General features: G+C 44.1%; 1 protein-coding gene across 1 annotated transcript; it reads right to left on the bottom strand.

Annotated features, from left to right (window-relative positions):
* Nucleotides 1–430: 430 nt before the first annotated feature.
* Nucleotides 431–23,374, bottom strand: LOC104480236 (vitellogenin-2-like). Its single transcript, XM_010121120.2, has 35 exons — nt 23,335–23,374; nt 22,983–23,003; nt 22,669–22,820; nt 20,591–20,842; nt 20,280–20,441; nt 19,979–20,127; nt 19,518–19,668; nt 19,251–19,408; nt 19,003–19,168; nt 18,359–18,484; nt 17,062–17,280; nt 16,428–16,645; nt 16,213–16,310; nt 15,677–15,801; nt 14,901–15,002; nt 14,186–14,305; nt 13,896–14,085; nt 13,464–13,557; nt 12,517–12,702; nt 12,007–12,151; nt 10,957–11,185; nt 10,693–10,868; nt 10,105–10,431; nt 9,713–9,760; nt 9,465–9,551; nt 7,802–8,014; nt 7,569–7,711; nt 6,070–6,208; nt 5,219–5,354; nt 4,226–4,412; nt 2,821–2,912; nt 2,230–2,327; nt 1,990–2,149; nt 687–848; nt 431–546 (listed from the first exon to the last, which is right to left on the bottom strand). Exons 1-35 carry the CDS (start codon nt 23,372–23,374, stop codon nt 431–433), a joined length of 5,187 nt encoding a protein of 1,728 aa, XP_010119422.2.
* Nucleotides 23,375–27,151: the final 3,777 nt, after the last annotated feature.

Here is a 27,151-nt window from a genome sequence, read left to right as displayed (position 1 = left end):
CGCTGGGTGCCGGCAAGGCCGCGCAGCTCCGCCCCGCCCCGTCGCCGGCGGTGGAGAGCGGCGGGGAGCCGCCCTGTGTCTCCGTGAGGGGCGGGGGTGGGCCCGGGCCGGGCTGCCGGCGGGAGGGAGGGCCCGCGGCCTTCCCAGTGGGGTGGCAGGGGCAGCAGAGGCCCGGGGGCGGCCCGCCCTCAGGGAGCCGCTTCTTCAGGGAGAAAGGATCTCGACTGAGCGCTTTTACAGAGCAACGGTTTATTAAAAGATCAAACCCGGCCAGAACGATTTTCAGCATCTCAAAATAACTAAGAAAAAGGATCTCCTGGAGGGGCTGGGGGCTTGCCCTCAGTGCCCACGCCAGCCGTGCCTGCAGGGTCCCCGGCCATCCGGGCTGGCGCCGACGCCCAGAAACGCGTGGGTGCCGTGGAGCGGGGCGTCAGGCCGGGCACGGCTGTTGGGGACAGGAACACGCGGTATGAGCCGAGACCGCGCTCACGACGTCCTCGGATTTCTGGTCTAGCCTAGTCTGCCCCTCCGGGTTGAGAGTGGAGTCTGTAAATGCCAAAAGAGGAAAAAGAGGTCGTGTGAGGGGGTTTCTGATGCGCCGAGGGTACTCGTGTTAGTGCGGTCAGCCTCACGTTCCTTCCACAGAATCGCAGCCAGGCGTACTGGTACCTGTTCTGCACACTCACCGACGGGTACACAGTGGAAGCCCACGGAGACAGGGACAGTCCTGGTTGCTGAGCAGCCTTCTACGCAGCGTAGAACTGGCTCCACAGAGAAGCATTTTGCTGCCTTCTTCTCAAATGCAACTGGCTTCTCAATTTTGACAAATTTGCGCTGCAGTTTACAAGCTATAAAACATGAATTCTCTTAAAGCACCTACAGAATTTATATAACTAACTTTTCAGACTTAATTTGTAGAATTAGCAGCTACTAAGAGCAATGGCTGAACCAAGTGACACAAGCTACGTGAAACTAATGTGATTGAAGTGAGTAGATTTTCTGTCAGTGGCTTAGGCTGTGAGAAAATCAGGCATGTGGGGCACAGTCCCAAGCACAAAGGCTTGCCAAATAGGAGCCAGGTAGGACACAGGTGTCCAAATCCAAAAAGATACATGTGAAAACCGTGGTAAGCTGACATCCAACTTCACACAGACTATGACAGCACTTCATTTTGGGGCAGTAGTGGCTCTGAGACATCCATGTATCCACTTCTGCACTGTGCCAGGTGTCACACCTACCTTGCCATGGCTAAGTAGCTTAGTCCTTAAGCCTCTGTGATCCAAGCTTTCCTGAACCAGTCCTCCCAGGGGAGCTTGGTCTAAGAATATGTTACAAAAATGCCACCAAAAATGCCACCATGTGCCCAGAGGGTTGGGTTCCACACAAAATGCGGTGCACCCAAATGTTATCAATACATTGATGATGTTGGTTTTTTTTATAGGACCTGGATGGTAAGAACAATCATCCCCCGGCTGAAGGTTTCAGATTAAGTTCATCCTCAGCCTGAGGAAATTAAAACAAGTATTTCCCACCTCCAATGCCCTCTAGTTTGATAGTCAGGGCTAGATATATTTTTTTTTTTTCTGGAAACTAGAAGCCTGGAAATAGCAGAATGGAAACAAAGAATGAAACTATTAAGGATGACATAGAATGTCTTTTGTCAACAGTCAAACTACCTACTTTTCATACTAACTTATCATAGTAGGGAGTTTTAAGTTTATAATTCTGTCTGGAACACACAAACTTCAGGTAACTACATAATGCATAAGAAATTTATATAAAAATGCAACAAAAACGCGCAAAACCAATGCAACAAAACTGGCAATGAACTACCAAACTCAGGAGAAGCGAATTTTTTTTTTTAGAGCCACTAATCACAAAAATAGTGAAAATAAGATGATTGTGCTATAATTAATATAAATCATCAATTCGTGTGAGTAATTAGTTAGTCAAATGCAATTATATTAATATATGTTAGAATCTTATTACCTTCAGCACAGGGGTCTTCTGAGATGATCCAAGACTGACCAAAACTCACTGCATCTTTAGCTAAATATCCACTGGGCATCTGATATTCCCTTTCCTTCTCAGCATCATATTTTCCACAAATACCACATGTTTTTCCAGCCATCCAGATAGCAATCTGAATCTTTGAGGAAACAAAGAAAAGAAGCACTTAAATGTTTTTCTTTTAAAAATAAAACCACTGAAAATTATTTTTAAAAATACCTCAAGTCTATGCCCATCATAATATAGTTTATCTATGCCATAATCCGGGGCTTTTAGTGACAGGCCTTCCTTTTCACTGCTGATCAGCATGCTTGCATCTGCAACAAAAGAAAAAAAAAAGGGGGGGGAGGCCTTTCTTTTAAAAGGAAGTTATAGTTTTAGGGTCCAACCTGAACCACTTGTTAAATTCCTGGGGACTTAATACAGACTCTAGTGTATCTTGAAAGAGATTGGGGGAGATGAGAGAGACCGTACTACTCCCTGCCCTGGAACAAGCAGAAGCCCTGTGACAAGGGTGGCCCTGGCCAGGGGACATCTAGGTGCTTGTTCTGTAGGTCTCTATGATCAGCACAAGGTACCACAGCCCTGCATTATTTGGTTTGGGCAAAGATACAAGGGATCAGCATCTCTTTTTTTTGCTCATCTTTCTTGCCATCCACTATGAAAACTAGCATGAAGGCATGTTAAAATCACCTAATTGTTTCTCAAATTAGGGCGATCTTTATCTTGAGAGGTGTTTGCAGGATCACATCCTCTCCTTCTTCAAAAGGTCGGAAAAGATTAAACAAAACATAAAGATGATTCTCTTACCAGAATTAGATGTGTATGGAACATCTGTTTGGGCTTGAACACCGTTAATCTTCAACTGGATGAATCCATTGGAAACATATATGTCAACCTCACTTTAAGTAAAGGAAATTATCATAAATAAGGGCTTCTCCTTCACCCTACACAGCTCACAATTTCTAGTCCTGATAGAACCAATACTGCAGGATGCTCCTATCATTCTGGCATGAATCACCTGCTGCCCTTTGGGAGGAAGATTGAGAGAGCCCAGGAAGGCGTGCCAGGAGGAGTGCTTGCAATGCATTTTGCCCTGGCTTTACTCATCTCTGAGTGTCTGCTTGTGGCCAGGGTTCAGGCAGGAAGACACCAGGCTACAGAGACCCTTGCTGTGGAGCAATAAAGCTGCTGTTACATTCGCATAAATTGAAGGTGCTTTACATTTCAAAGGAAGATTGGATTCCCTACGGTGGTTCTCTTGCCGCCTGAATAGCCTGCGTATTGTAGCATTTTCTTCAGAGCAGTGTTTGCTCTAATGAAGAAATATGAAGCTCTAGCACATCAAAAGCACATCCGTACAATTGTATGAAACGATCAGGAATGATACAGTGATGAGGAATGTCTTTATCACAAAATATACAGTCTATAAAACAAGCATCCTTCTGTTCTACAAAACAGGTGCAGGGAAGACTAGTTTGTCGCTGTTTCTCTAACATTGTGACACAGTTAGGCACACAATTTTCAGAAATAAGTAATTACTTGTAATGAAACTTTACAGATCAAAGCCTATTTGTGCGCTTTGAAGAATGCAACAAGGATTTTGGTGTGCATAATCCCATACAGCTTAGAGTATCAGACTATACTTTTAAAGCAGAACCTATGATGGCAGAGGTGTCTGCTCCAAGATGAAACAAAGTGTGTCTTAAGTTACTTTCAAACAGATTAGAACATTATGCATCAACTAAGGGATGACCTAAGAGAGTGCCTCTAATTTGGGATAAGTAATTCCCTTTTTAGCTATGTCCACTTCTCAACATTTCTGCTGAGATGATTGTGGGTGCTAATTAGTTCTAATTATTAGCTTAGTGTAGGAGGCCAGACTAAATGATTACAATAGTCCCTTTTGGATTTATAGTTTGTGTGTCTAATTACTAAGAACTGAAATGAAATGGTTAAATGCTAACAAATTAATGAAGAATTTTGGGCAGTATAGTCTTCAGGTTGCTGTGAACCTCAGATATATTTCAGAAGCACTTTTAAAAGATGAAGTCCCAAAACTCAGTGACACTCCTAGAAATCTTTCCATTGACATCAGTAATTTTTGCATGAGTCTTATTGCTAGCACCAATCTGCCCTAACAATCTGGTCTTCACATTTATATTATGTATATTTGGCTTGACATCTGTTTGTCATTAAGTTTGCAATTACTTACTGGCTGGCGAGTCTGACATTTATTGCTGTAAGGTCAGCAGACTCCTCAAGTCTTTTAATCATCACCAGGAATTTAAGTTCTGGACTACAGTCCTGCACCAAGACATGGTAGCAATTTGCAGGCATTGAGTAATTAAATTCAACTCCATTGAAGGTTGTGAATGTATTTTGAAAAACTGAACAACGAGCTGAAAAAAAAAAAAAAATCAGTCAAAAGCAAGCCTTATATACTTTACATAAGGCAATTATTCTGTTTTAGATTTGTTTGTCTTTTTTTAAAAAAAGGACAGTTTTCTGGTTTTACCTCTTCCCACAAAAAAGCAAAATGATTCCTTCAGATGAAATATTGGATTTGTAGTAATATGGAAGCTCTAATTAGAAATTATTTTACATCCATTTTAATTAATACGGACTAGTTTTGGTGTTTACCGAAGAAATATACGTAGGTATGGTATTAGCCCACTGATTTCAAGCAAAACGTGACTCCTTATGCCAGGATTACATAAAGCTTTTCAATTTAAAATTTACATAAATATAACGTGATTAGCTCTTAATATAGCATTAATGAAACAATAATCCCTTCAAAATCAAGTACAGGAGGTGAAATTAATGGGTATGCTTTTGAAGCTGTTTTAGCAGTACTAATCAAGCAGAGCACCCCAAACCTGAGGTCACTTAGATGTCCCTCTCATAAATTTTGTAATGTTTTTTTCTTCACAGGCAATCTATGCAGTGAAGCTGAAATGGGTGCATTTGGAATCACTATTTGACATGGAACTGAATATTTAATGATACTAATACAAGTTTCCTTTTCTTTACATCTTTGCAGCCTCACGGATTTTCATAGAGATGGGTTTCATAGAGATGGGTTTATTTCTGTCTGAATGACTTTTTAAGTGAAGGTAAAATAATTTCAAGTTATGCCAAAAGTATAAATCATATTTACAAAATCTGCAAAGTCAATCAATGCACGTGCAGATAGTTAATTGCTGACCTTTAAAGTTTTCAAAGACTGAAACTGTTGCTTGGGAAAAGACATTCCGGTTAAGGGATAGTAGTGTTGAAATCGATGTACCTGGACTTGAAGGGAATGGCAGGGGAAGCCTGATGGCTGTGTCGTAAATTGTCAGCTGAAAATCAGTCAGAAAACAAACACGAATGTAAATGCAAAATACAGTGTAGAGATGAGATGGCATTTTCCTGTCATGTTCAAAGAGCACTGTACTAACTGAAATCTAAATTAGTATCTAGATTTAGGTCAAAGCTAAAAAGAGATCAAATCCTCTCTCTACAGCATGAAATAGCTCTACAGTTTGACATATCTGCAATCTATAGAATAGCAGCACTATAAATGAAGTTTGATATTCACTAATTTGCAGCTTTTGTGGGAGTTGTACATCACGTTTTCCCACAGTCCGAACAGTTTGCTTACCCAAGATGCACACCCTCTCCTTGCCTATAAGTTGAGGGCTGCTGTTTGGCTCGCAGGCTTCTCTACAGCCTGGTTTTATTGTTTTTCCAAGACACAGGAAGACCTATCATCTTCCTGAAGATTTGGGAGGGAGCGGTCTTTTTAATAAGTTATTGTTAATGTGCTATCAATCATAATGTTTGTTTTGTAACCTATTTCTTATTTCATATGTTTGCATGCTACATGAGGAAGAGAACTGTATTGTAAGATATTTTCGTAATGGAACCAACTGCATGAATATAATGTCCTTGTGATGAGAGCTTCTTTATAGTTTAATACACTTAAAAAAATAATCAGTGGGTTAAAAAAAGCTATTAACCTCCCATTTCGTAAGTACTGAATGCCCCAGAATAAAAGAGAGTGGGAATAGTTACCTCAGGTAGCTTGAGGACCACATCGCAGGTTCTTGGAGATGTCAGAGCCATGACCAAGGTTGCCTGGTGAGAGGGACCACGCTGTTGCCTTTGGGAATACCCAAACATGTATGCAGCTCCTGGAAGAAATGAGTAGAACCTGGAAAAGGAAGTAAATTATTAAAACAATCTGTGTTTGAAAAGATTGCTTATTATTTGTTCAGACTGAAATACCCCCATAAAGCCATACGCATTCTGTGTTAGACACGTTTTGCGTCAGGGCTTGGTAATACATGGTGGTGTGTATGAGAGGAGGGGCGGGCAGATTTTAGCTGCTAATGAGTGAAACAGTCTTCAGGAGACAGAAGAGTGGCAGAGTGATATGAGAAGAAAAGTATAGCCAACTTGTTTTGAACACATTCGGAGTTGAAAATAGGCACCGATTACATAAAAACTAAAATACTAACATGCTGAAAAAATAGATGATCTCGTATTAATGTGTCAGTCCTGCAGTGGTAACTTTTAGCAAGGATCCTTCACCCACTGAGATCATCAGTGAGTTGACAGAGGGATCTCTGTGATTGAGAACCCTTACAGACTTGGGACTCAAATAGAGAAATACAGAAAATATCCCTTTTAAAAAAGATATAGTCTCAGAGTGGAGAAAAAAGCTGAGTTTGGTGGCTTTGCTCCAGGATAGTGAATTAGACTGTTTCATCCCCTCTAAGCAGGGCAGATAGCAGCAGTTCAGATAGTTCAATATGGTATAAAAAAATTATCCTCTTCAGCAGACATTTGTTAACCAAATCACCTGTATGCCTTTAGTGAGAAAGCTTGTGTTGCATTTATATTTAGATAACTGAGTTGTTGTATGTGTCTGTATTTTGGTTAGCTATAAAAAAAAATTTGGGCTTTGATATGGATCCGTATGCTATTGTGGGCAAATGCATGTATAGATACAATGAGTGAATGAATCCGACAGATGCTGTATGTGTATGGATAGTCACGTGTGAACTGAATCCAGCAGTTACAGTTTTCTTACACTGAGCATCACACGACATTTGCTATTTTGTGTGCAATAAGCCTTATGGGAAGTATTTGTATCACCTTCTTCCGAAGCTGGGGATAAGGTGCCTGCATTAGGAAATCACTCTCCCTGTACTGTCAGTAAAAGACAGACTCCTTCAGAGAGCTAAGGTTAGGCTTCTGCTCTAAGCCTCCATCAACTGAGAAGCACCAGGAGACCAATTTCCTAATTCAGGCACTTTTAAATTAAAGTTTATGATAGGTTAGGTGAATCGCATCATTCCCTTTGTTTCAAGCAGTTTTCCTGCAAACTAAAATGCACTGTGCTTTGAGGGAATGAATACACAGGAAAACCAGACACATATAATCTGATTTTATAATATCATATTGATTAAGGGGATTTTTTTTCCAGCTCAGAAATTGCAAAACCGAATCTGTAATTATAGGGAGCATTGACATAGGTGAATTTTTCAAAAACTGAAGTAAAATCTCACCATCTAGCAGCTCTTCGGGCTGTCGAAGGTACTTTTGTCCACTCCAGCTTCACCTGCATGGCTGGATAAGCAGCAAATTGCCCTGTTGCAATCTGAGTAGCAATCTGGTAGTCCTGGCAATCTTTACCCCATCTAAGAGAACCCTAGTAGAGGGGAATGTATGTTTTTGTATAAAGTGTAGTAAGATCATTGTATTTCATTTACACTTGAGCCGAGCATTATTTTAAACTTACCGATACTTTATGGGAATTTCTTACTGAAGCATCAGCGCACAGTTTCCATCTGCTTGATCCCGTGATGCTTGAAACAAACACCTGTATGCTTGATCTCACGGGCTGTGTATCAGTGTACAGCACAAGCTGTAATCCCGTCGGCTGCTCGTTGCTGTGGATGGCACGAAGGACTGCAGCCAGAATTGGTGGCTTGCTGTCTCCCAAGAATTTAGGCTTAAGTTGGTGGAGAGGAAATAGAGACCAAAGACATAAACAAAGCATTGAAATTGCTATATTAAAACCACAGATAAAAAGTATTTGTAAAGGAAAAGTTTCATTCAAAAACTCTTTTCATGTGAAGTTTGGAACAGCAGCATAGGCTGCTCTCTTACCAACCTGTAGTTTAGCTGACAGCCTTTTTGATAACATCTGTTTAACCGCCTGTTTAAAACGGTGATAATTGGTGTTGACAGAGGGACCTGTTCGGAGCAGTCCAAAGCGTGGTACTTGCACAAGGCACAGCATGCGGCACCGTTCAAAGTTGGACCCTTGTGCCCGGCGGCAGCATCCGCTCTGGCTGTGACTGCCCTACCTGAGCTGTGGGGCAGGAGTCCCCGCCCGGCCAGGGGAGAGCTGTGGGTGGGATGAGCAGCGGGTCCTCCCTGTGCTGCCAGGTCTGAGTGACAGAGACCCACAGAAGGATTAGGTGAGACAGAGCTGGTGAGGGCTTTGGGGGAAACGGGGAAGGAGCAAGGCTGTGGCTGAGGAAGAAGGTGTATGTGGGGAGAGCATTGGGGAAGACTGGGAAGAGTTCAGGGAAGTAGTAACGTGGTGAGAAGATGGACAAAAGAGGTGAATTCAAGTTACGTGGAAATGAGTAGGGGAGAAGGTAGATCTGGTTGCCTTCTTTCTGCAAGTTACTTGCGCTAACAACTGGGAGCTGCTGGTGCCGAGGGAGTGCCTCAGCGAAGTAAAGTTTACTATTTTGTAGGCATGTAGGTCATTGTCTGAAATGTGTGAAATTTTACTGTGATTAAATCTGCTCCAGGTTCCACCAGTTCTTACAATAGCTCTTACAGAAGGAGCAAGTACCATCAACTGTGTACCACGCAGTGATGCCTGAATAAACACCTGGGGGGTTGGACTAGATGACCTCTAAAGGTCCCTTCCAACCCAAACCATTCTATGATTCTATTGCTCTCAAAGTTGGAATATTACTACAAAATCAAGGTCTTTTTGAGGCCTTCTGTGGCCCTTCTATCATGAACAGAAGTACTTGGCAGTGAAGACCTAATGAAGAAAAGAGTGGCAGAGTCAAGTCCTGGACTTTTACAGAGAACTATGCAATAAAAAATATACGTGAAACCACTTTCTGATAGAGCAGGTCAGCACTTCTAAAATGTTCTCATTTTTATAGTGAATTATTTACTGAGTGACACAAACTTCAACATATAGAGCAATACATTCCAGTTTCATTTTAAAATGTAGCCTGTCTTAAGTGAATATTAAAAACCATTAAATTGCTGTCCAATGTGCTCACCTTTAGAAAACAGGAAGCAATAAATTTTCTTTCTATATATTATCTAATATGCTAAATCACCGTATTTTCCTATTCTATTATAAACATACAATAACTGGAAATCCAAAGTAAATGTTTTTATTTCTTGTAGATTAAGACACTCACCTGACATATGGCTTTAGAGATGCCTTCATCACTAGCTGAAGAAGAGGAGGAACTGGCGCTGCTGTTCAGGACTTCCCTTCCTGGGTCCTGCAAAAACAGAGAATCACCTTGAAGCAAGTTGTTTACCATTGTAAGTTGATGCAGAATTAGTTTATGATATTTTTATTCTCAGAGAACTAAGCTGTAATTGCAGCAAAGCTAGTGAGAGTAGCTGTAGGGCTCACTCACAGTATAAGCAGTAAATGTACCTGTTCATCTGCTGGCTTGAACTGAAAGCGGTAAATGGGTAGATTTGCCTGTGAAAAGAGATAGTACGTAAGAAGATCTAAGAGAAGACATTTTGACAAATGCATTAAAAAGCTCAGTATTGAGTATGGAAAAAAGGCAAAACAAAATAATATTTTAAAAAACATTTTAGACTTAAATCTTCTGAAATGTGAAACTTCTAAACTGTAATGTTTCAGAAAACCAGAGAGGTTAAAAGAGGGCAGAGCTCTGCTAGGTGGTTACCTTGTCCATCCTGCAGCAAGCAGCCACCCTCAATAATCTGTTTACTCTGTCTTTGGTCCATGCACAATTTCCTGATGTACAAAAACGCTCACTACAATAAACATAAAAAGGTCCGGCCTGGGTGGATTACCTGCTGGCTGGAATATTCACTGTCCCCACTGCAGTGCCTGTCTCCAGACCGATCCTCTCCACTGCTGCTGCAGCTTTTACTGCTAGCAGAGCTGATGCTGCTACTGCTGCTCCTGCTGCTGTTGACACGCTTCTTCCGAGATTTCCTTATTTCATCTTTCTTGTGTTCGTTTCCAGGCTCTTTACCATCAGCAGAGGAAGCAGTGGAAGAAGAGGATGAACTGGAGAGGGGGGTTGCGCTCAGCTCTGCCCAGAGGTCTGTGACTGCAGTCTTGTCTGTTCTGTGAGTTTGTATCCGTTTCTTATGGTGCCGTGTTTCATTTGTAACCTCCAAAAACAATTCAAAGCATTATGAATTTATAGCTTGGTCTGTAACATTTCTCTAGGTGACAGACAAGCTGCTTACCACAGCCTTTCAAGGAAATACAACTTCCTGGCCCCACAGACTGCAGAAGCTGCACCAGAACTCGCCTAGACCCATTCCTCCCAGCTAAAATCCTTGCTTTCCCATGCCAGTTTTCCACACTGAGAACCCTTGGCTTAATTTATAAGAAAATATTCCCCTCTCCTATGCTCAAAAATCTCTTACCTTGAACACATTGTCAAAGCCTAGAATCTTCTTCAGTTTAGCTCGAATGTCCTCGTACAGAGATGTCTCACCCTCTTCCTTGTATCCTGATCTTGCGACATCCATTATTTTGGAAGCTGCTTTGGATCCTGCCTGAATCTCCAGCTGTATTTTGTCAATATCAGCATCTGTATGAACTAAAGTCAAGATACTTACATTCCAGGGTTGCGCTGCTTGAGCAGCGTTCACAGAAATTGACAGAAAGTCTTCTTGTCATGACTGTACCTGGCTTCAAAACTATTTTGGCTTCAAGTTCTCCAACTAATTTGTGCAGATAGGTATTTCTTAAGAAAGCAGAATTTCGTGACTTTAGGCTGAGACAAGCAGAACATCCCAAACTCTCAAATTTTCTACAGAAGATGTGTGCATAAAATCTTCCTCCTATGCTGTGGTCATGTGCCTCTTCTGAACCTTGCTGGTAGCCTTTGGATGTCACACTAGGAATATTTCTTTGCTGCATTAAACAAAAAATATGGCAAATAAAGATATTTTCCACCAAAAAAAAAATTGTCACGGTTTCTAAAATCTTTCCTTTATTCCTATTACTGAAGAGAATGATGACAGTCTTGCTTAAGTAAGGAAGCACTGCTTAAAATTAGAGATCCAGGCACTGGAAGCAGCGCGGTTTCCTCTAAAGTGCCCTGTGGAAGAGAACAGCACTCCTGCCCACCTTTCCCAGCAGCGTTTCACAAACAAACTTCTCAGTGAAAACCTGCAGAGCTCTGCAGAGGGGCTATTTCTCTGCATCAGTTTTGGGCTACTAGCCCTTCTGTTGCAATGCAAAATGTCCTTCCCATGCCAGCCTCTGAAGCTGAAGAACTTGGCTTCTGCAAGCCGAAGAGAATTCATAAAAGAATGGGCTTCTGCAATCCACTGCAGGGATTCCTTTGGGATTTGGGAAGAAAAATGTATATTCTCCCCAAAAGCATATTTCTTTCCATATTTCTCTGGCTCAGAAAAAAAAAGGGGATATTGTATGAAGGATATGAATCTGACACACCTTCCTCATGACTGTAAAGAAATTGGAAAACATGCTGTCAAAGCAGCCCTATCTGCGTGAGATGGTAAGAGTGAGCAGATCATGAATGTGAGTGTCTTTAACCCATGGGGACTTATGTTGGGCTTGGTTTGAGATCTGTCAGGCTCCTGTTGAAGCTCACGGTTTCTGTGTTTGTGATCTGGTTAGCCAGCTGCTGTGTTGGGGGTGCTCAGCCGCTGTGAGGAGTTGTCTGTTCTCTACCCCCCTGCAATACAGGTGGTGAGAGGCCTCCTTACCTTCCAGCTTCCAGCTCCTGAAGGTTTTTCTGATGGCTGAAATGGCTGGTCTGAGATACTTGGTACTTCTCCTTTGGGGAGAATATGGGATTTCTTTTCAGAATCTACTTCTTCCATATTCCTTGAAATAGCATAAACGTCGCTCCTGTGGAGGTGATAAATGGCACACAAGTAATGTCTTCTGGTTTTGCTTACCCCCACTGTCTTTAACCCTGGAGACATACAGACAACACTGCACATTTCCAGATTCTAATCAGCATTAAGCCACCATGACAGTACTGACCTCATCAGCTAAATTCAAGTCCCTCTCAAGCACTTCAGAGACACAGAGCTCACCAGTACAGTATATTTTTAAAATATCTTTGCTGGTGCACAAAAGAGAATACTAAGCTTTATGTGGATGCCAGGGTACGGCAGAGCCTAACAAGGAGTTGTATGTTCATGATTTTATAACAGGGAGCTCACAATCAGTAACAGGTAATGAGAAAAATGCAACAAGCTCTTCTATACCTTACAGCTGCGAGCTCAACCTCCTGATGGCAGGGAGGGGTTTCAATCTTCAAATTTTTCTCTTTCGTATTTATCCTGGCATCAAATTTCATTGTAGTGTTGACACTGAACTCCGCCTGAAATTCAAGACCGCTCTGAAAGTATTGTGTATTAATCCCCATCATTGCAATCATATGAAAATATGCCCTGAAAGAGTGGAAATAAAACCATGCATAATTACAGATTAATATGTGCATATTTAACTTTGAGATGCCATATTGCATTTTCACGCTGTTCTTTCTATTATAAGAAGCACTACTGAGGCATAAAGAGACATGTAGTATAGCATGATAAAAAAAAAAGCTGAAGTGTCACTGGGAAAGGTGAAAGGATTTCTCTGATAAACAGAGCTAATGGGGACTGTCTCACTGCTTTGTTGCTGATACATTGCTTGAGGACAAGCTAATGCCAGAATCTTCTACTAGCTTTAGATTGTGTCTAGTTGTTTATTAGTATTATCACTATTATTATGATAAATATTACTATTTTTGTTATTAGTACTGTTGCATTTGCTTTTGCGGGTCCAGAGGGTCCCTTTACCTCCTCAAATCCCCCAGCTTGTGCCTGGTGGTGATTTGATTCTCTGTTGAACTTGTAAAAACCTGTTCATACATAAGCAAAAATATCCTCACAGCTTAATATTTTTAGTCACTGAACAGGTACAACAGTGAGCATTTTTAGCAATAGCAGAACAGCGCAGCATCCTGTGGGGTACAGCGCACACTGCTACATTGGCAGGCTTGTAAAGCATTGTGTTGCTTTCTCACAATTTCACTGCACTGGACTAGCACAGCCATCTCAAATCTGAGAAAAGTAAGACCCCTGTATGACATCATGTGATCACATAGCTGTTTCAAATATAGATATAGATGCTTGCATGTGTATATGAACATATACGTCGTTTTTACTTTGGCTTGATGTCAGCGTGAATATCCATGTTGGTTTCCAACAACTGTGAAGGTCTGAAATTGCCGGATAATGGTGGTGATATCTGTATATTCACTGCAAAAGACAGATAGGAATTATATGAACAGAGAAAAAATAAATGCTGGAGATACAGTGTTTTCAATAAGCACAGAAGTTCACACATGGGCAGTGCTTTTAAATGTTGAAATACTTTAGGTGATTGTTTAAAGATTGCTACTCCAATCCTGAGTTATACAAGCATGTGCCAGGTGAAACGTGCTAATTACTTCTCAGACGCCCTGGAGGTAGCTGAGCACTAATGTTTCCACACTACAAGACTATTTTTCAAGATTATAGAGGGATTTCATTTCAGCAGAGGGATTAGACCCACAATTATTATGGGGAAACTGCTCAGTTGGGCGTCCCAAGCTCACCGTCAGCCACAGCCCGGGCCAGCGTGGCACTGCACAGACTGAGCTCCAGCGGCACGCCGACCACCGTGGGGACAATGTGCCGCAGCTCGCCCACCATCACCGGCAGAGTCCATTGGCCTGAAATGCCTCGCTGGACCTCTTCCACCACATTTTTCACTACCGGCTGCCAATTTGATGATGAAGTCAGACTCTGAGAACAGAGAAATATGTTAGGTAAGAGGTAAGAAAAAAGAGAGAAGGAAAATTATTCAGCGTCACAGACAAAAAAAACCCAATAGCGTTGTCAGTACCATCATGGTCTGCTGAATGGCATCTTTATCAATGTCCATGAAGACGATCTCTTGGCCCAATACTTTGATGTAAAAGGACACGAGAGGGTCTTCAGGAGGCAGTTCTTTCCATCCCTGAAGCTGTGGTGTTAAGGAGAGATGGGGAGAAAGAGGAGAGGCAGATAATGTCACTTAAAGTACAGGTATTAGCAAAGAGTAAATCCCACCTGAAGGATGCTATCCGTGGTTTCTTAGCCAAAAAACTAATGGACATCTTACAGGTCTGAACCAATGTGGCCTTTCTTGTGTTGCATAACTGACTTCAGTGGGAGTTTCCCCATGTAAGGGCAAGGTAAGGACTTGGTAGTTTCTGCTGCTGTAAGTAATGGGTGACACTAAAGGACTCAGGGACAAAAATCTTACTCAATAATAATTTTAAAATAGAAGAGCAATCAGTTACTGTGTTTTAACGTACGTTTTAAAAAACATGAATTTTGGCTACCAGCATCATCATCTTTTATACTGTACATTAAGGGCTGACATATGTTGAGTGAAAAGGTGGCATCTGCTGACAGCATAAGTACAGTGTAATTACATCTTTCCGTGACCAAACAAGATGACTGGCTCCTGTCTCGCTGAAACATCAAAGGGACAGCTCAGTGGCTGGGTCATGCAGCCCCGGCACTGGCGGGCTCTGCGTACTGTGAGCAGATCAGAAAGCTGCGCAGAGACATACCGTTTTACCGAGCTCCTTCAGTGTCTTGTATGTATCGTACTCAGCAAAGGGGATATTCTGCTTCCTGATAAGCTTGGTTAGGCTTTGTGAGCGGAGAGCCACCTGTAGGAAACAGAGACAGGTGTGGCAGCCCAGGTACCAGAGAACCCAGGAAAATCTTTGTACCTAATCTTACACTCACTGAGGCTGCTCTAAATACGTTCTTCATGAAGCCATTGCACCTATAAGGCTATGCCTGCGTGGCAGATGACTGCAGGCTATGGCTGCAGATGCTGAGGACGTGCTGAGCCAGCTTCAAATTAGTCAGCAGGGGTAATTTTAAGGCAGCGCAGAGCTCAGCCCAGGCTGCAGAGCTTGCCCAAGAAGCTGAGTGAATGCTTGCATGCTGTTAAGTGGAGCTTCTTGCTGCCCTGGCTGCACTGCTGGCTGAAATTTAATTTCAGATGCTATTTTGCTGTACTTATGCAAAATACTCTAGATGCCACGTGACTTTAGGTAGGCAAATGAATGTTCTGTGTAAGTTTTCCTCTGCTCTCCTAGATTTTCATGCCTATACTGAATGTGTACATTGATGAATGCATGTGTCAAAAACCCCAAACAAAAGAAGCAGCCTAACTAAAATCATAATCGTTATCTAAATTTTCTCTTCCACATCCACCCTCACAGCCAGAGGGTGTGAGGGTGTTTCAAGGAGGATCACAGTCCAAATGGTTTAACAAGTAAAAACTGTCTGTAGCTGGCTTGCATCTAGCTGGCTATTTTAATGAAATATTTACCTCAATAATATCCGTTGCAGTATCTGCATAATATCCTCTTACTTTTGTGATTATGTCAGATGGAAACATGGTGCTGGGACTGTTCATCAGATAGACCCTCCAAATGGCACCAGCCTGGTATTCAGCTATCACAGGCATAAAAAGCAGAAGAAATCTTGGTTAGGGTCTCCGAGGTGTCTGGAGCATGTAAGCCACCTCAGGTACATGCTGTAGTAGATCACAATGGGTTCTGCCAGGATTCAGTCCCACAGGTCCTCAAGTTTGTGACCTTTGTTCTAGGGCAGAGTCAGCACAACCACAGTGACCAAAGAAGGAGGCCTAAACCCACTTGCAGGCTCCGCTTTCCCCAGCAGATAGCCAGAGAGCAGTAGAACATGTTTGGGGATTTTGCATGTTAGGAGGCTTTTGTGCTCTTTCTATTTCAAGAGCCCACTAAACTCACAGCCCGTGATAGGATTTTGGATGAAAATCACAGAACATGATAGAGGCGTTTGGCTACATAAGCCAAAGCAGTGAAGAGGGCACCTGGTACTCACAGGAATAACTGCCGACATGAATGACCTTGCTGTAACGATAGCTCATCCTGTCGAGTCTGGGGCTCAGTAGTTTAATGGCAATGTTGCAAGCAGCAGATCTAAGTAGTAAAGAGTTAAAATGATATGAAGATAGTAAACTGTGACACGATTCTTAGAAAACTGCAAGAAGAACATCACCATTTACAACTAGAAAAAGTAATTCTTCCTCTACTTACAGATTATAGAGCTGTGGGATCCTGCCCACTGCCAGAGCCTTCATGTGTGAATATGTGAAGCTGGCTACTTGCAAGCTGGGCTCTGTCAGCAGCGAGCTGGCCACGGCTGTTACGGTTGGAAGAGCAGGCTTAGTTTCAAAGAGGACAACACAAGCCACCATTCGGACGTTAGGAGCAAGTGTGTTGTCCATGAAGACCTGGAGGGAGATCTCCCTTACCTAGAGGAGGAAGATACAACCTGTGAGTATTTCATAACTTCTCAGGGAGAAGGGGTTCCTAAGCTGTGTATGTGTGATCTGCAGTGAAGGGCAACCAAAAATCTGAACAGAGACTTGAGCATGGGAACTGTCACTGAAAATGAAGATATTGCTGGGGCACAGTGAACAGGGCTGGAAGAAGCAGCCATTAGTAATGGGCCCAGTGTTACTGTGACTAAAGCAACGCTTTTCCCAGATTGGCAAGGACGGGGTGATGTCAGGAATTTGCAGTATGGGAAAAGAGAAAGACTTTCTTAGTAACTGAGTAATTTGCCCAGAGTTGTGAACATTACCTAATGGCTTTATTATCCCTGCATCACTAAATTGATCCAAATCATACCTCCTAAGACATTAGTTTAAATAATAATTTCAGTTACTTTTGCCAGGTCTTTTCTGGCAATTTTCCTCATGGCCAACACAGCATCAGCATGAATTCTGTTTGGTAACGAAGCTGCAGCAGGTGAAAACGTTGGCAAAAACTTCAGGATGCGTTTGATGCTGGCCGGCTCTCCTGCATTGCCTATGGCTTTCAGGGCCAAGGCCACGTCTTTGGCATCGCCTTTGCTGGCGGCTTCAGTAGCAAGGTCATGGAGTGGCTGAAAACAGAGTGGGCTGTGTTAGTTTTATCAGGTAATGAACTTGTAATAATGCATACAAATATGCATCACCATAGCAAACAAAACAACTACTGGTTGTAGTAGCAAAGACCGGAGTAAAACTGTTCAGAGTTTTCTCCCAGGAAAAAAATCTCACCATCATTGTCAGAATGCCAAACAGGGAACATACAAGCAGACTTGGTTTTCTCCTTACACAATGTTGTAACTAACTTTAAATTGTGCCTGAGCCTGAGCGTAGGAGTTACTCCTAGGTGGATGCCTGCACCAGTGTGTCTGTTGCAAGTTCAAGAGCAACCCCAAGCCAATGCCGGGTTCAGTCGTTCGCCGGGGCACCTCCGTCGGCCCTGCCAGCCTGCAGCCCCCGAGGTCTGTGGAGCCGCAGGATCGCACTTGCCTGTTTTTCACTTCTTACAGCGACAGCAAGTTTACTTAAACAGTTTTGCTGTTTTGAGACAGCAAATTACCCTTCTGGTGGCTTGGCTTTGTTTCATTCTTTTTTGGAAGATTTAAACACATGTCAAACACCAGCAGGTTGTCTCAGTGCTGCAGGCCTTCTGAGTAAGGAGCTGGAGCTGCGTAGTCCGAGGACAATGTCCTGAATACTTCCAACGGTGATCTGTAATTATATAGCAGGGCCTCTTTGGAAGCCCTAACCTAGGACCTATCTAGGGCTTTGCTCGTATTCACACTTCAGTGCCTCTCTAATAGATTTTTTTAAGTACACTCTACCTAATGTAAAGGTAGAGAGAAGAAACATAATTATTTTGCTTTAATCCTAAATTTGTCATACCTAAACTCAGTTTCAGGTTGTTTACAAGATCCATTATCCCCATGGCCTTCTACCACTTGCATTTTAAATTCTGAGCTGTTAAGATCAGATTTTTCAAAGGCATCAGCTCAGTGTTTCATTCTGTCTTTGCAGTTTTGCAGGCAAACGCAGCTAAGAGTGAGGCACGTAAACCGCTAGTTACCTAATGGCCAGCATTGTGGGAGCTAAATTAGAGGCGTTTTTAAAATGTCTTCACCTCTTATGAAACAAGAAATGAGAATCACCTACCTGAAGAAGTTCATTTGGACAAGGTGAAGGCTGAGCACAGTATTTATTTACCATGCTACCATATCCCAGGTAAACGAGTATTCGAAGCATTGGTGCTTTCTGGATCTCGGGACAGGTCAGAAAAGTCTGCAGAAGAAAGAAGTAGCAGTCATTAATGTTTCTAGTAATTACAGCTGGTATTTAGTGAAAGTTACATTTGAAAAATAAGTAGATAAAATTGCTTTGGATTTTTCCTAAATATTTTTGGAAGTTAAATCAAGTGCTAGTCATTCAGCTACAGTAAAAGTAAATAGACTCGCTCCAGTGGTACTGTGTGTGCTGTAGATTTTGGTGACATGATATTATTGAGAGATGTATATATTTTCTCAATTTTTGTCTATTCTTTTAATTTTTTTTTTATTTGGGCAAAAAGAAATCAATAGCAATTTTCCTAGGATTTGTGGGTTTTAACATCAAATATCAAAGCCATTAAACAATTTTGGCAACAAGTGTTTGGAAGCATTTTTCTAAAGCATTCCTTATTTTTGCTAATACCTTGCATTTTACAAACTTATAAATAAATATGGTGCATCTTTCACTTATAAGCCTGTGAATTCACCTTTGAAAAGGAGTGAGAGGGAAACAGGAGAATGATCTGTACTCACTGAGGCAACTTCTAGGGTTTTCTTGTTGGGTGTAACAAAATGGAAGGCGAGAGGGAGAGTCACAGCTGCTTCCCAGATGTTCAGCTTTTCATCGTGAATTTTTTGCTTCAGGAATCTGAATGTGTCAGTAGTTCCAGCAGCAGAGATGGCACTCAGGAACCACGGTCTGCCAGGGAGAGGAGGATTCATTATCCCTATTGCCCAGCACGCTTCTGATTGGAAATCTTGGCTGAAGGCAATACGATTACCTGTAGGGAGGGTCATTGGCAAACTGCACCCACAAAGATTCGATTTGATCAAGGGTCACTACACGAAAAAGCTGGACCATTTGTAAGAACTTGTCTGTAGCTTCTTTAGTGGCTCCTTCCTCGTTATTCTGAACTACTTGCCGCAGTGTTTCTGTTAACTACGGGAAAAAAACCAGACAGTTGTAAGGCTCCATGTCTAAAATAATTATGTGACCACCTGTTAACCTTATAAATAATGAAAAAGTATGACAAGTAAGCCTCTACTACCTGTAAATCTGGATTTTTAATCCTTATTAGAGGAATGGGCATCTGGAGCAGCTCTCCTGAGAAATGATAACAAAGACTGCCCTGGTTCTGCAGCTGAGCTTTTGGTGCACTGAAGAGACTCTTTTTAACATTGACCAAAGACAGCTCTTGTCTGCAAGGGAGAGAAAGACATGCATGAGCAGCCTTTAACAGCACTGTGTGCGTGGAGGACACGTACAGTGGCTGGAGCAGACTGAGAGGTGCCCAGCAGGACCGTTGCATTGACTACAAACGGATCGTGCACTTTGCGGTTGATGCATTGCTCAGAATTATCTGCAAATGTCACAGGACTGGCAAGAGATTTTGTTAGCCCGTGGGCCGGATGCTTCTCATTAGCTCGTAAATCAACTGTAAATACATTTGAGTCGTCTCCTCTGGGCTCTGGTACTCACAGCTACGCTAAGGACACGCACGGCGCCTACCTTGCCTGCATGACTGCTGCCCCGTTGGGTTCATTGGAGGGAGAGATCTGGTACACCTGCTCGGATGTAGCAGATGTCATCAGGGCCCCGCTGTCATCATACTTCATCTTGTAAGTGAATGTCACCGTGCCCTTGATGTTTCTGACTTTCTAAAAGTGTAAAGAGACCCACTTAGAAATATGAAGGGGCATAGTTAATTAGCACAGAGGAGCCAAACTCCCTACCAGCATCAGTGCCAGGCATGAGTGTTTGGCAGTGGCTTATGCCCGAGCATGGCAGCCGGGCTCCACGCTGCTCGTACCAGGGGGCAGGTGGGGCAGGGGCGGATGTACGCCATTCCCATGTTCTTCACGGCTTTATCCTGGCAGTCTGTCAGGTCCTTGCTTTTGGAAATGGTGGCACGATTGTTCTTGCTGTCGTCCTGGATAACGTATCTGGTTTGGCAGATGCCTTCAATCCCAGCCTGTGAGCAATGATTAAACACAAAGAACTTTCTGCTTGGAACAGCAATGCATAGGTCAGAGAAAATTGCCTGTGAAGTGTATGTACCAGCAAGTTACTATATAACAGTAAAATGAGAATAAAAGTAAAATCAGAATGGAAAAAACAAACCTCCTGTAGTTCATACACATTTTGTGTCTTTTTGATAGTTATCTGCATCATGTTCAGAATCCCTCTCACTAGGTTAGTGCACAGGATGGGAGAGTCCTCAGGGGCGAAGATACTTCCAACCCTTCCCTCAGTATATTCAAACTTAAAGGCTTGGCGGAAACATGCAGCGATGGTCTCTGTGAGCCTTGGAGAAGGAGTGAAAGGGTCTGTGGGCCAGAAGCCATTGTATTCCTCCAGCTTTGGTGAGCGAATCTGTGAACAAAATTAGGAAAACATTAATCTTGTTCACCATTGGTCTGAAATAGTGCAATAACAGGGAAACGGGGCACTTCCAGTCCATGGCCAGACACAAGCCATTTGTCCAGCGTTGCAGGAAATGTTTCCTCCTTGGAGTCTTGTGCTGGGCCTAGGAAATGTCCTTGAAAATGAAATTTCCATGAAGGATTTCTGCCAGAAAAATAAGATCGTGCAAGCAGCATTCGAAACTTCAGCAAGTCTTGTGAAGCTTGGTGGGTGAGTGAAACACCAGCTACCAGCAATGTGTACAGAAAGGATACCCGCCTGTTTTCCCCAGATGTCCAGTGAGATCTCCCTTCAGTCTGCAAGGCAGCCAAGCCAATGCTCAACCTGCCTGCCTAAACACACGGGGACTATGTTGGCTGCTGCTCCAGGTACGGCACGTCCCAGAGTGACAAAGCCTCCACAAGGCTGATGGGGAAGCAGAGATGACGGCTGGACCTCGCAGGACCTCGCACCAGAGATGGCCGAGCAAGAGCTGACATCTCTTTCTTTGGAAGCAGCTGTCATCGCTGTGAGCTTACCAAGCTGTAAGGCTTGCACACGAGTCCTCGACTGCTACCTAGTGGGAAATGCGTGCCTGCATGCGCATATGTGCCTGGTCACATACACACACCCCTCCCACCCTCGGACATAAAAGTACATGTTCCTGCATAGAGGGAGATGGTGTGGGTTTAGTGCTCTATTTCCTTTCAGGCATTTATAATCAATGCTGCAAGGCTGGCTTGCCTCTTGTCACATTTTTCTCAAATTAATTCCTACTCAAGACTATTGTCTGCAGTTGCTCAAGTTATATCAACTCTAGTGAGTTACACAGAGCCTGCAATTGCAGCAATGTGTAAAGTTTGATAATGGATATCCCTTCACGCTGTTCCAGTAATGTATGCACAGGATTACAGATGGAATAAAGCCCTAGGATGAACGCTAAGTGCCCTCTTAAAGCTTTCTCCCCCACGTGGTGTCTTCTAGATCCCTTTTCTGTGGTCTTTCATTCCATGCCAATATTTTAAGCTGTTTGGTTTAATCTCTTTGATGAGTAACAGCACTTCCAGATCTGATATCATTATGCCAAGCACAAGGATTACCATTAGAATTCTTCACATTTGAATTAATGTCTATGTGAGGAATATGAAAAGGAAAATAATGGAGATAGATGGGACTTTCTCATGTGGCAACTGAATTCCAATGCTGAGCTTTTCTTAGGCTATGGACCAGGTTGAAAAACACAGCTATTTCATGCTTGAGTTCTCATTTTCATTCTCAAGATGAGCGTTGTCTTAGTAAAACTATCTTAAGGATGCTTCTTTAAAGCAGCTGCCTGCTGTATTTCCTCATGGAGGGGAACCCAAGGCAGCTGTAGTCGGTGGAGGTGGGTATCGAGTGCTGATGGCAGCAGAGCTGGAGCAGCCCTGGTTCCCTCCCACAGAGGCGCGGAAGCCTGCAGTGCTGACTATAGGTCACTGCCCGTAACCCAAAGCAGTGTGGCTACATCTGTGGGCACTCCAGCAATGCCCTCGGCTCTGCCCCAGCACGGCTCGGGGGTACAGGGTGCAAAGCTGAGTGGCCGTGCCCGCACCTCTGCCTGTGCTGGGGAAATCATCGCTGCCTGAGCAAAGCCACTGGGTCTGGCAGCGGGCTTACGGGTTCATTTCGGCACTGGGAAGGGTGCTGAGCTCTGCATCTTTTTGTCGTTTGTTTTGCTAGCCTGGAGGTACGAACTGGACACCTGTAGCTGTGTGATGCGGGCGGGTGGATGGGCTCCCGCACCCATGGTGATTTACCTGGAGAAGGTGGTCGCTGGTAGATACGCTGCTGATCTCCAGCTTGCAGGTCAGCCTCACCCCCGCCTTCGCCAGGCCTCTGCCAGGCAGCCCGTGCAGGATGAAGCCCTCGTAGCCATACAGGTAGGTCTTGCCAGTTTGAAAAACAGGCTCTATTGAAAAAAAAAATACAGCAGATACACCTCCTTCGCTACAACTGTTGTGATGTTACTTGTGAGAACCATCCCAGCAAAGAAGGGTGAGGCTGCTACTGCCCAAAAATCAGTGCAAACAGTGGGCAAAGCATGGCCATAGGGGAGTGGGAGCGCACTTACCGAGGTTCTGCTTCTGGCCCCCTGTGTGGGAGGAAACGGAAGGATGCATGAGAAACCCCCCATGTCTGTGAATCCTTTCATTTATTGTTAATTTACTCAGTGTGCTAATGGTTGGCAAACAACCAGTAATGGGCTTCCAGGGTGCACCCCACACCCCTGGGACACCAAGCCCATCCTTGCTTGGATTTCCCCTGCTGCTGGGCACAAAAATCTAATAGTTTACAGCTGAAGTCATAAAAGAGCTTCAGCAAATTTAGCTATAAATATCCCTGAAAGGCCTCGAGGAGAAGCAATTTGCTCAGGACCGCAGTGGCCATCACGGCTCGGCAGTGCTGGTAAAGCATCAACTTACCTGCCAGGGTGAGCAGCAGGGCCAGGATGAGTCCCCTCATGGTAAAAGCGACTGAAGACTGCACAGGAAAATGTGTGGCTTTTATAGAAGAATTATTAACAGGCACCGTGAATTTTGTTGAGTTATCAACTTTTTATCAACCACTCAAACCCTTTGAGGGAGAGGGGGTCGGGGACAAGGTGCTGGCTGTTATTGCTGAGCCAAAACCATCACAAGCATTTTTTTTTTTTGTTCTCATGCCACCAACTGAATGCACTGAAAGTACCTTTTGAAACAAGTGCTTGAAAGTGTTAAAATATAGCCAAAGCCAAAATATTTATTGTGTAAGAAAAACTACAAATTATCCTCGTTCCCGGGAAGCAGCCGGTGCTGTTGCAGTCTGCGCCGACTTTGCCCAGGTTATCCTGACCTGACCATAAGGCACACAGCTTATCTAACTGATAGTGCCCCGCAGGATTGTGCAAAATCCAGGGCAGCCCTCCTGTGACACCGTGCCCATGCCGGCCCTGCTGTCACCCACAGCCCTGCTCTCTGGGGAGGGGAATTCACCCAGTAGCACAAACCCCCCCGTCATTGTCACAAAGGCCATGGCTGAAGGCTGCTGACGTTCACGCTTCCATCACCTGCCTTCTCTCAGAGGGGGAGCATGTCAGCCCCTTTCACAGGTGCCGCTAGCCTGAGAGGGGTGTTGGTGAGGGTGGCCCTGGTGAGGTGGAACAGGTGAAGCTGGCGTGCATTGCAGACACAAACCTCTTGATTTACAAAGGTGTACAAGGTGTGGTTCACCCAAACTCATTTCACATCATGCAACAAGGGGTGGCATCTTCATCCCATGATGGAGCTTCCTTCTTCTGTTAGTAGCTGTTTTCCCTGCCCTTTTGGGGGCAGCCCCACAGGTCCCTCAGGCTGCTCTTGGCTCCAGGGTTTGGCCTGGTCCCTGAATCCCCTGGTCTCTCGCAGCTGGAGCCTGGAGCTGGGCTTGGCCAGAACAGGCGGAGCCACCCGCACTGCTCCCATCAGGAACCTGTATGAGGAGGGTTACAGCAGCCCCAGGACGGAGGGTTCATGTTGGCACCACGTGGCTGCCATTTGTTTACCAACCTTCTCCTCCGTAGTGGGGAACCGAAGCTGCTGCCCAGCTCACTGTGGGAAGGGACTGGATTCTCTTTCTCATCAACAGACCAGTGGCTCCTATCCAAGAGAGCTTAGTTTTCATAATGCTCTTGAACTGATTTTTTTTTTTTTTTAATGATTGGTAGTTGGGATATAATTTATGATTTATGTGGATTTTGTTCCTGGTTCAAAGACTGTATCTGTAGGGTGAAAAAAAAATTGAATAGCAGCAAAAACTTAACAGTGTTTTTACTGGTACTATATTCTGGTCTCATTTGTTTCAGCCCGTTCCCTTGTGAAACTGATGGCACACGATAGAAAAGCCAAACCATTCACTAGTGAGTTGTGTCATGTCTTTGAAGATTTGGTAAATGTAGCTAAGGGGTTTGAGTATGCAGCTACCCCCAACTGGTAATCGAGGCTCAAAAGCATTATGGCATAACTATATGCAGCCTCACCTTTGTTGGTTTTTTTTTTTTTTTTTTTAAAAAAAGCACCTTGCAGGCAGCAAGGACTTAGGGTCAGTGGCAGTGCAAGCAGAAGAGCACTGCTGTGATGGCAGATTAAATGCAACACTACTTGTACGCCTTGTCTCCAAATTCTAACTGTGTATCACTAGAATACCCGGCGGTAACAGTGATACTCCGAACCATAACACTCCTCAGAACAAGGGTCCTCCCCGGGGGCTGTGCCTGGCTGCAAGAGCAGGATCTCCCTAAGGCCCTCATTCCCCCAGCCTGGGGCTTGCAGTGCCTTGCCCCCATCCCACCCCAATGTGCTGGGCAGCAAATGCTGCAAGCCCGGTCACCCCAGCCGTGCTGCTGCCACAGGGCACGATCATCTGTGCTTCTGCTCCAGGCATAGGCAAAACCCACTGGTGAGAGCTTTGCCTTTGGGGGTTTCTTTATTGAGCTGAACTCATATTTTGCTAGACCATTTCTCCAGTATGTCAAGAACAATTTCAACTCCCAGCCTGCCCTCCCATACACTCACACAGACCTTTCAGGCTTTGTATTTCTCCAAAGGATGTAACATAAATTTAAAAGAGAAAGAAAAAAAAATCTTGAGAAAACTGTGAAGTGATGAACAACTTTGCTGTGACCAGCACCAGCCCTGGACAGCATTTACCCTGAGCTCTGCTTGACTCTCTCCACAGCAGCAGTGGGGAAGATGCAGTGGCTGGCTGAGACCTCCCCGCAGCCCTTGATGAGGTGGACCTCCACATCGCCCCGCAGTCCCATGGGTGCTGCGGCTGCCACAGTTGTTGGACGATGCTCACCTGCAGGTCTCCTGCCCAGGTTCCCTGCCATGCCTGAGCATGGGGGCTCGAAGACAAGAGCCCTCCCAAAGCTGCGCTCCAGCCTCAGCAGGCTGGGAAGAGAGGAACCCCATGAGCTGACCCCACCAGAGCTGGGGGCTGTGGAGCCCAGCTCCAGGGGTTATGCAAAGCTCTGGCTTCTGCTGGATGCAGCCTCAGAGGTTACCGGGGAAGTCTGTGCTTCCCATCACTGCTCCACGTTATTCCAATCCAGCAGCAAACCCACCAGCTCACTACTGCTGCTGCCAGGTAGCACCAAGTACTGACTGCTGTCAGCTCCCCATCACTTTGCAGTGCAAGGTACCATGACAGTACTTAAGCTGCATTTAACATTTATACCTGTCTTTGAAACACACTCTTTTGTACTAAGGACATCACCTTTCCAAACTATGAAACTCACATCCAAACTGTAAAACTCACATACGTGCATCCATTGAAAGTACCAGAGCTGCTGGGGAAAGCAAAACGACACGATTTTTACAGAATGTTCTCAACTGTTTTCAAAAACTAGCCAGTGATTACCTCTCCACCTCACCTGGTCATAGGTAAGTGCAATTTTTCTTCATTGGTTTCTACTGATTTTAAGAACCAAATCACTAGTTTCTCTTTTAATTAATTTCCTGTCAATTTACATTTTTAACAACTCAGTAGGATCACATTCTGCTTAGCATTAACAAACTTAAATATAAAAATTAATGTGTGGTCAGTCAATAATAAAAATGACTGGATGTGTGTGTGTTAATTGGGAGAACACTAATGAGTTAAGGCAGGTAAACTGAGTACAACACTATTTCCATGGAAATTTTTGCAAAACTCCTGATGACCTAAGCTGCCAGCAATCTCATTGACATCAATGGTCATGTCTGCACCATCTCCTAAGGCAGTTCTCTGAAAAAGAAGTTCATCCAGCGTGCATACTCAGCCTGCAAGCACAGCCTTAGGGACAAACAGAAAACATCTTCTGGATCTCTGGAATCCTCTGGGCTCCAGCACTCATGTCAGGCAAGCACATCCCTCACCATGCCCACACAGACCTGCAGCGGGTGGGCAGGAGGCAGAGCTCATCTGCTGATGGCGGCCACAGCAAGGGCTGGTGCTGGGCGCAGCAAGGGCTGGTGCTGGGCGCAGCAAGGGCTGGGGCATCTCCCCCAAAGTGCACAGGTTGGCTCTGCTTCGGACCCTTTGGCAGGTGGTCTATTTGGGTAACTCCACCATGTCCTCTTCAAAGACCCCTGATTCACTCTAGCTTCTGCATGTGGTGCATCAGCGACATGACATGTTCTTGACTCCCTCAGAGCAGCCTTGTCCAGTGGCATGAGGTTCAGGCTTATTCTCTGTTCCTGGTATTCCCTACGGCAACATTGGCACATTGTAATTGCAGAGCCC

This window comes from Chlamydotis macqueenii, chromosome 8 (genome assembly GCF_036417535.1).
Source record: "Chlamydotis macqueenii isolate bChlMac1 chromosome 8, bChlMac1.mat, whole genome shotgun sequence".
Lineage (NCBI taxonomy): Eukaryota > Metazoa > Chordata > Aves > Otidiformes > Otididae > Chlamydotis > Chlamydotis macqueenii.
Note: the sequence above shows the minus strand (reverse complement) of the source record. Positions and strands in the feature narration are given on the sequence as shown.

Bases quoted from the DNA above. Each gene is read 5' to 3' on its own strand.
- LOC104480236 (XM_010121120.2), bottom strand. From the start codon at position 23,374: ATGAGGGGACTCATCCTGGCCCTGCTGCTCACCCTGGCAG. The intron at 20,442-20,590 runs GTTTGTTTTTTC...CATTGCTCACAG, and splicing joins ATGTGTATGAACTACAGGAG to GCTGGGATTGAAGGCATCTG. The intron at 9,761-10,104 runs GTAATCCACCCA...CTCTTTTCACAG, and splicing joins GTGAATATTCCAGCCAGCAG to GCAAATCTACCCATTTACCG.